This window comes from Aulostomus chinensis, chromosome 4 (assembly GCF_037954235.1).
Source record: "Aulostomus chinensis isolate RoL2024-O1b breed Wild chromosome 4, RoL_Achi_v1.0, whole genome shotgun sequence".
Classification (NCBI taxonomy): domain Eukaryota; kingdom Metazoa; phylum Chordata; class Actinopteri; order Syngnathiformes; family Aulostomidae; genus Aulostomus; species Aulostomus chinensis.
The window spans coordinates 11,980,974-11,990,430 of NC_141323.1; the positions used below are offsets into that span (position 1 = coordinate 11,980,974).

General features: G+C 45.0%; 1 protein-coding gene across 1 annotated transcript; it reads right to left on the reverse strand.

Annotated features, from left to right (window-relative positions):
- Positions 1-37: 37 nt before the first annotated feature.
- cyb5r3 (cytochrome b5 reductase 3) lies at positions 38-4,064 on the reverse strand. Its single transcript, XM_086201826.1, has 9 exons — positions 3,924-4,064; positions 3,518-3,643; positions 3,355-3,427; positions 2,722-2,828; positions 2,517-2,646; positions 2,349-2,432; positions 1,621-1,706; positions 1,430-1,529; positions 38-839 (listed from the first exon to the last, which is right to left on the reverse strand). The coding sequence occupies exons 1-9, from the start codon at positions 3,942-3,944 to the stop codon at positions 667-669; spliced, it is 900 nt and encodes a 299-aa protein (XP_086057952.1). The 5' UTR covers positions 3,945-4,064; the 3' UTR covers positions 38-666.
- Positions 4,065-9,457: the final 5,393 nt, after the last annotated feature.

Genomic DNA, 9,457 nt, shown 5'->3' on the forward strand with positions numbered 1-9,457 from the left:
GCCGCCGAGGGCAGAAGAACTGGAAACAAACATCTCAAACAGCAGCAGTAAATAGCAGTTTACTTTTATGTTGCATATCCGAACGCCGCCACAGACTTGCAGCATGCGCGCACACACACACACACACACACAAACGCGCAGCATCAGGAACCACATCTCCTTCATAATGAGCCAAATATCCACAACTTAGAAATGAGACGACGAGTAAACGCCGGCGATGCGATGATGAGCACATCTTAGTAGAAATGAGGCGAGAGGTCACAACTCTGCATACAAAAAAACAATAGAAGCTTTGCACGTGTTTTAAGGCACTCAAAAAGAAGCCCGTAAACCTCAACTTCCTGATCTACTGACACCAAAGAGGTCACGGCAGGTTTGATTACATCATCACGTCCGACCATCCGCCAACAGCCCCAGTCTAAAACACTCTGCTGCTCCGCCTTGACGGTCACACGATTTGGTCCATGCTGCGATTCTGCTGCGTGATGAAGATCATGGCATAAACACGGTGGTAGTGGAAGTGTACATAGAAGTATTCATGGTAGAAGTATACATGGTAGAAGTATACATAGTGCAATACCCACAGCAACTGTACGAGTGCGCTAATGCTTTCAGGGGAGGGAGGATCTTCTCACGGCGCCCCTCCAGGACCAAACCTGACCGGGTCTAGAAGGCGAACCTGTGGCTGCTGGCGTGACCCACTTTGTCCAGGTTGGGGTTGCAGGCGAACTGGATCATGGGTGGAGGTCCACACATGAGGATGAGGGTGTCATCGCCAGGGGGGGGGAGACGCTCCCTCACCATGTCTTCATTGATGAAGCCTTGACTGTACTCCCAGCCTGCAACCACAGACGAAGATCAGCGCCACAGTAGCTCACTACTGACACCTACTGGTCACAACTGCATACAGCACGTCATCCTCCTGCTGCTGATAACCAGCAGTTTGTTGTAATGACTTCCTGGTTGTGGAGTTCCTGTTTTTTGTCTTTTAATGTTCTTGTCTTTCATGCGCTGACTCATTGCCGCTGTAGGATTCTGGTCCACATGCAGGGAAATGACCCACAGAAAGGAACAGAAGTTTGTTGTGCTTGTGTCTGTTTATCCTACATTATCATGATAGAGGAAGGAAAGCCAGTTTGAGGGGGCGGAGCATCCAGACACTGAGTGTTGAATTACGTCACCATGGTGTCACACACCCACATCCTCCGACAGCACGTCGGCGCTTTTATTCTTGTTTACACGAAGTATGAGGTGAAAATGTCTGCATCGGCGCCATGAACCATAACACAGGTGCTGGCTAATGTGTCCCGGTGATCACCAGGTGTCTCCGGTTACTCAAGAAACACAGAAAAGACAAAGACCGGCTGAGCTGACGCCTGATTACTATGCGAGTGAAACAACCTCCTCTGCAGGAGAGAACCAAACCCACCGTCCGGCGCCCGGTCCACGGTGAACCACAGCTTGAAGCGGTCCGGGTGATTCACCTGAATCTCCTCCAACTCTGGCCGCAGCAGGATGTCTTTCTCAGTCTGGCAGCACAAGAAGAAGAAGGAGAAGTTTAATTTTGTACAACCGCTTCTGTGCAGCCAGCAGAGCAGCACACAACCCCGACAAACTCACCTGGTTAGCAAACAGCAGGTAACACACCGTCTGGTCCTTTGGATCCTTCATGACAGCGGAGATGAGCTGGAGCATCGGCGTGATTCCTGACAGCACACAAAAATGGAAGAGCTCGGATTTGCTGAGTTGTACGGCCTCGCAGCATCGGTTTGTTCGTATTTAGTCTCCAGACTAAGAACGTCGGTACCTCGTCTAGCGTTCTATGAGCGCGTGTGGATTCACCGCCATGTGTTCTCTCGAGAGGTCCTGTTCCAGCGGGACATTCGAGGGGTTCTCAACGGCAGGAACCAGGACCACTCGCTAAAACGGACCTTAACCATCTCCTTCGTTACCACCGTGGTGCAGACTTGACCACCACGTTGGAGGACAAGAAGAACCGCAACACAGCGACGGTCCGGATTCCCTCCACGTCCATGATGCCAAACTCTCAAGTCAATTGAAGAGCCCCCAGAACCTCCCTGATGGAGGCTCGTACAGGGGCGGCTCAGACTCACAGGTCAGAGGTCAATCTCGCAGGGTTGGTTGCTCACAGAGGAGGAGAACACCCGGAACCGTTCAACAGAACCCTGCGTTTTAGAACCCATCCAAAGTCTTGACAGTGGCACATCAAACTAGAGTGAAGTCCGTTCTACCAGCAACAGGAGCGCTGTGGGGCAAGGGAGGGGCTTAGAGAGCGACCTACGTGGGGCGGCTCGGGCTCAGTGCCGTGTCGGGTGCGGGTTTCTCACCTGTCCCCCCAGCAATCATGCCCACGTGTTTGGCTGTCTTCGTCTCAGCTGGCGACTTCTTATCTGCCTGAATGGCGAAAACCCCTGTCGAGGGAAAGTTACAACGTCACAACCAGCAGCAAAAGCTAAAGTTATTAGCTCATCATGCTCGGCGCCGGCGGGGCTCACCTTTACCCTTGTAGACCAGAAGCCCGCTGGGCCCCCTGAAGTCGATGGTGTCATTGATCTTGAGGCTCTCCAGGTACTGGCTCATCTTCCCGCCCTCTGGGAATTTAGGATTCACGTCTTTGAAGTAAACCTGGGGGCGGAGAGGGACGGGAGAGCTGACGAAGGCGCCACACTGCGGCTACGCAGGAACTGCCGATGACTTTACCTTCACCACCAAGTCCACGTAGCCCTTGTCATCGTCGCTGGAGACCGGCGTGTATGGACGCACCACCAGCTTCCCGTCTATTCTCGCGGACAAATATATGTGCTGCCCTGGGAAGTGAACAGATACCTCTGAGGTTGCGTTCAGGAGCAACGGGACAAACTAATATCAGAACGGACAACCAGGAACACACGTGACAACACTCGGTTGTTACGGCACAAAACGCTACACCATCGTGACGTTTCACTAAATCCTGCAGCGCCCATGAATACTTTGATGTGCTGAGAATAAAATATGGAACTTGATCAGCCACAGGTTCTTAATCAAGTGATTTCATACAAACTATTAATGCACTGAATTTGCATCCAAGGTGCCACATCCCAATAATGTGACGTATCAGGAGTGGACGACACTGTCAGCACTTCATGTATGGCAGGCATGCTTCATTTAGTGTACAACTCTATCAATCTTACTACCATAATTATCAAGGTATTGATACATTGAAATAAACAGATGATATCAAACTACCCAGCTGGGACACAAGTTGTATTTTCAGATCTCTTTCGCCATTTGTCACTTATTTACGTCGAGTATCGTGATTTATCGTGATAGCACCGGGATATATCGGAGACTCACCGATGGGGAGGCCGAGGACGTGCTCATTGGAGGGCAGAGCGAAGCGGAACTTTCTCGTGTCATGGCTGACGATCTGAGCCAATGAACAGAAGTTGCTTAAGTAAACAGACACTGCAAGAAAAAGCCAGAACACCGGCGGTCCTTGAACGCAGCGCAGATATACCTGTTTGTCTATCAGCCGCAGTGCATACTTGATGTTGGGGTCTTCTAAGGTGATGGCGGGTCTCCTCTTGGAGAAGAAGAGTCTGAAGATGAGGTTGATGATGCTGTCAAAGCCGCCTCGGATCAGCTGGTATGGGGAAGGTCAAAAGCGGGAGAGTGACTCACACCACTCTGCTAGCATTAGCAGCCACCAGGCTGAGACCTCCGGGGCGTTGTCCCACTTTAGCCAATAATTTACTTTAATCCAAACGGAGCAAGTGAGTCACAACCATTCCTGAGGGCAGGCCTGAGCAGCTCCCGGGGGAGCTTCGCTCGCTGCTAATGTTAGCTTTAGCAAACGCGACGGAGTTAGCAAACGTTAAAAAAAACACGAGCTGCTAGGTTACGAATATTTAAACGATACTTACGCCTATGATGTAGGACAGCATTTCCAGTCCGTTTACAGAACCACAAACGTGACTGAGAACCGCACCAGTCCGCTGCTGCACACCAGTTCTGCCAAACGTCAATTAACCAGTCAAGCGTTTTTTTTCTGCCTCACATCCGGCCACAAACTTTCATAGTAAAAGCCTAGATGGGGGGGGGGGGACTGTGTATATTTAATTAAGAATCAGACAAACTACGTCTGGTGAAATATCTAAATCAAAGAGCAGCACGTTAGTAACTTGAAACATCGCATACAACGCTTTTAAGTCACAAACATTAGCTGATACAGCTCCCGGAAGTCACAATGCGAGAGTAGCTGCTAGCTTGATTTGACTCAAAGCTCAACGACATTTCCGTATGTCAGGTGGTGATTTTTCAGAATAATGAACTAATTCAACACATAAACGTGTATTTAGTTGTTGTTTTTTCTGAGACCAAACAATAACAGTAGCTGGTAATATTTACTGGCATCATAAAAATTGTGGTTTAAAGCTCAAAATCTGATCTGTGCCAATCAGTAATGACAGAGTTGGAGTCATTAAGAGTCCCTCCAGGACGACCTCCAGGCAAACTGGCATTAGTTGCACTAATTGTGACTCCATGTACGCTGAATACTGCTCTTATAAACTAGGTCCTATCTTACTTTTCATGCCTTGGACTTCATGTAATTTTGAAAGGCAGCTTATCTGCGCTGTCCATCTGTGTGGGCCTCCTTCCTGCCGTGGTAACGCCTCAAGTGTTGAGGTGTGACTGCAGTTGACCTCCCCTCTGTCAAAACGACGCCTCGTTCTGAACAGAGTCAAGAGCACCAGAAGCAGCTCTCCTTCAGCCCCCAACTCCACCGGCCCTCACTCAGCCCCAGTGCCCCACATGAGGAGGGAGGCGAGCAGCCGTGTGTGTCGGATTCATCATAAAGATCTACTTTATCACAGTCTGAAAACAATACACACGAAAGATGAATCTGTTATTAAGGAAAATATTAAAAATACAAATAATTCTGAACCATTTTAATGGTGTAAAATGCATAAACAAATAAAAAAAATTTAAAAAAGCATAAAAATCTGGCCTTCTGTATTAGGGGCCCTTTAAAAATTCTTTTCATGGGGCCCAGAATCTCTAGCGGCGCCCCTGCCTCAAGTGTTACGAACAAACAGGAGCACAACTATGTGCCACACTGACATCCCGCTGTGCTGAAACTAGTAGTGTGGGAAAAAATTGCTTTCATTGGCAACAGCAGTTAACGAACTTTTTTTTATGCTGTTTATCGAAATCTCCAGCCGCCGGGAGCTGGGATGCACTCACGTCATCGTCTTGTTTCATCCATGACATCACAAATCCCCCAGCATGGTGTGAGTCTGCTTCTACCGTCAGTACCGCGGTGCTGGAACTGCAGTATTTACCGTCGTTACTACAGTGTTTCCCTGTGATTCTCCTGGGTTGAGGCTATGAATCTTTTCTCTTTATATCCTTACGGCAACAACAACAAACAACAACCTTGGCATTGAGTGAATTTAATAAATTCCAATGGAGACGAGGCCCAAAGACACCTGCGGTCCTCCTGAAGCCTGAAAAACTCAATGAGAGGCGCTGGAATGTTTACAGTTCCTTCAAAATAAAACACACAAATACTTCCTGGATTGGATTTTAGGTGAACTGCAATGATGTGCTGCAAAAAGACAGTGAAGAATAAATGTTCACGATGTCGCGAACGAGAAAAGATCTTTTAAAGCTTCTTAAAAAGTGGAGTAAAATGTTAGAAACTACTGTATGTAGCTCCAGTTCCCTCTAAAACTACAACCCCCAAGGTTCCTCACAAAACTCTGTTTTCTGGTTCCACTGGTGGACGTTCTTCTTCTGTGGTGTTCTACTTTACGTCCTCTAGGTGGCAGTAGTCCCCTTGTTAACAGGCTGGTTTGGAGGATTCAACCAAGACTGGTGCCTGCGGGCGCTTGTAAAAGTTGTTGTTACCACAGTTTGTTTGTTTTTTGCCACTGGTTTGATCAGCGCCTCAAAGAACAACAACAAAAAAGACAACATGGCATGTTGAGCTTCTGTATCAACAGGAAATAAAACGTTTTTATTGATCATTTGTGTATATGAAGTTATATAACAACAGTCAGAAAACTCCACAGAGTGAATCACTACACAAAGTGAAACAAAACTGTAAAACACCCCGTCAAAAATGAAGGTATACACAGCAAATAGAACTTGTCAGCAGCTCGCCATCACTGCGAGCGATATGGCAGGAAAAAACACCCCAAACAGTTGTACAAGGTTACAGAGAAAACTTCCACACACAAAATACTCAAGCAGGCAGTTGATATACACGAAGGCAACTAGGATCTTTCTACAGCATCAGATTCTAATACTTTACACAGCTTTGTTTTTGTTTTGTTTTGAAAAAGGTCAGCGTGGCTTTTTCACCACTCGGAGAGAATTTGGGGTTCCTTGTCACACAGCTGGATCACGCGGTTTGATTATTTCGTGCGTACTTTGGCGGGAAAGCGTAACGTTGCAGTGCAGGACATGGCTTTTGCTTTGTAGCTTGTTTTCTGTTTTTCCCAACACAACTGGCGTTAAGATCTGCACTGCTGCCCACTACTGAATTCCCTGATTTCGCACATCCTTTGTGACATGATTTTCTTGTCCGTCGGTATTGGCGGTAACCTGGGCCATTTACAGAGCCTTGAACCTTGTACTTGAATCCCCTTTTTATTGAAATCTAAAGCTGTACTGGAATTTATGAACCTAACCCACGCGAAACGTCCAATAAACAAGGATTGGGAATAGAGCCGCGTTAAAGTATAATCCGGGATTTTATTTTCTCCTTTTTTTTTTGGAATGTTATCGGACGGGGGCGGGGTTACTCTAGAAGGGATATGACATAAATTTATAATAAAAAATATAAACTAAATGATTTTTTTGTTTTTACACAAAAAAAAGTGCAAAATATATCTAATCTCACTTTTAAAGTAATCTACACCAACACAGTCCATACTGTACATTCAAAGTTTTAATCTCAAATATAAAAGGGTTTTAATCGACCGTCAACAAAACCATGAAATGACGAGATACAGGATGTTAGAATATGATTTTTGTGCTGAATAATCACTTTATATTTATTCTAGATATACATTTTTGACACAATTATGTAAATATATACATGGCGTTTTTAAGGGGGTATTTAAATGTAGACTCTCGTTTGGTATTGAACTCCCTGAAAGGTCTGATGCCGGCGCTGTGTGCAAGAAGAAAAACAAGCCTGCGGAAAGGGAGGGAACCCTAAACAGAGGTCAACAGGGGTCAACCTGTCGGCTGAATCTACGTGTGCTGTGTCCCAAAGTAGAACATCACCCTGGACGGTTAAAAACACCCTCTAGAATCTTCTCCTCGGCCACCCACGTCAACACTATGGGATGAACATACAAGTATTGCACAGTGCTCAACAAAATGCTGTGTGAAGCCACCCGCTGGAGCTCTCGTTCTCTCTGCGTGTAGAAGGGAAAAATGGCGTAGAACGCTACAACATCACTACAGAACAAACTGGTTTCGCTACCTACTGATAAGTCTACATCTCTAAGCACACACGGCAGTCACAGTGATACACAAAGCAGTCCTCAGAGACTCCTATGGAATGACAAGTAGCTTTTTCATAATAGTGCTATCAACTACACAATAACATTGAAAAAACATTTAGAAAGTCCTCCTGAAGCTAGCATCGGGTATACACAAGAGGTTCCTCCAAGATAAGAGACTTCATGGTGGAGTAAAACGTATTTTAATTGGACCCGTAGTAAAGGACGTGATGGACTAATAATAGCCTACACAGACCATTAACTTTTACGGTTGTTTCGCGTTCTCCTGGTGTGCCAACAACTAAACAAACTGATGTGATGGCTGAATAAACCACCTCCGCATGGTGGACATGTTCTTCTGGCACAGGGCGGGAAGCTGGGAAGCTGAATAATGCCTTTCTGTTACGTTCCAGGCTGGAACTCGTGTCATTGTAGAAAATCTGACAATGACCATTTCATATCCTCCCAGGTTGACAAGAAACTGAAAAAAAAAAACCTACTAAAAAGCCATACTCTTGGACAAAACATCATATTAGATCATCTATTAGCCACCTTTAGAAGCTAATGTTAGCATTCAGTCACGTCCTAGCTAACATTGCTCGTTGTCATATTACATGACACCATAGGAAAAGGTCGTAATGTGACTTTATAGTAACCGGAACACACATTTCTGTGTGATATTCACTAAATTTCCTCGTGTTCTTTGGTCCTCGGAAGCCTGCGTGTCTCGCTAACACTTACACATGAAATGCTTGGACACTGTTTTGGGTGAGATATCATTAAATTTACTCCAAAAAAAAAAAAAAAAAGTTCCAGTGAGTATAATGTCACATAATGTTAACTTATACTTTTCCTATCTTATCAGTAACAAAACAACGATAAGCCTTAGCTACAAAGTGGTTAAATGAGTTACATTAGCTGTTGGCTAACGGTAGCTAAGGAGTTTTTACAATCTAGGTTTACTCCAGTTGCTCGTCAACCAGGGAGGTGATGGAATTATCCTCATTTTAATCTCTAGATTAGTGGCTAAGTAACTCCAGAGATGACAATACATTTTCAAGATTAAACAGTTGTTAGCTTGAGATCACGACATTTAAAAAGTAATTATGAACATAAGCTGTTCTCAGCTTCTATATCATATAGCATGTACTATAACTCAAAAAACAAAGTATTTCGGCTGAAAGTGGAATAAAAATGTAATAAATACCCATTTCTTTATCCATTGTATAATATAACAAAACATTTCTGCCTTGGTAGAGGTCAAATGCTATGTTAGCTGTTGGCTAACGGTAGCAATAGGTAGATACAACATTACCCAGCATTCTAGCTTCCCGCCTTGCGCGTGACAAACATGGCCGCCATGTGAATATGATCTATTGTCATCGCTGCTTTCTTAAGCTGATGGGGCAGGAATATTATTACTGCCTGCCCAAAATAAAGCACCCCAACAATCATTCAACAAAACTGGCTGTAAAGAAGTCAACAAGCTAGTTTCATAGATATCCAGTACAAAACAGCAGCCACATAAATGTTAAAACTGGCAGTAAAACATGGCTAGCTCTATTGTCACTGTGAGAAGGCAACGCAAAGCAAAGACTGCGATTCAGGGCACCATTGCAGCCAAAGACATTGTTCCCGATAAACCAAAGCTACAACCACTAGCAAGTGGGAGTGTGTGCATGACGAGAGGCCTCCACCTCTCTGGAAATGGCAGTGTTTGGAAACTGGCTTTACTTCTTGACCCCCGAAGTTTAAACCCTTGATTTAATTTCCTCTCCTTTGATTGAAGGCAGCGGGATCGTAACAGAAGAGACGACCCCTGGTGTCAGTAGACCCCCCCCCCCATCCCAGCCTTTAATCAGGATTTTATATATATATATATATATATATATATATATATATATATATATATATATATATATATATATATATATAATAAA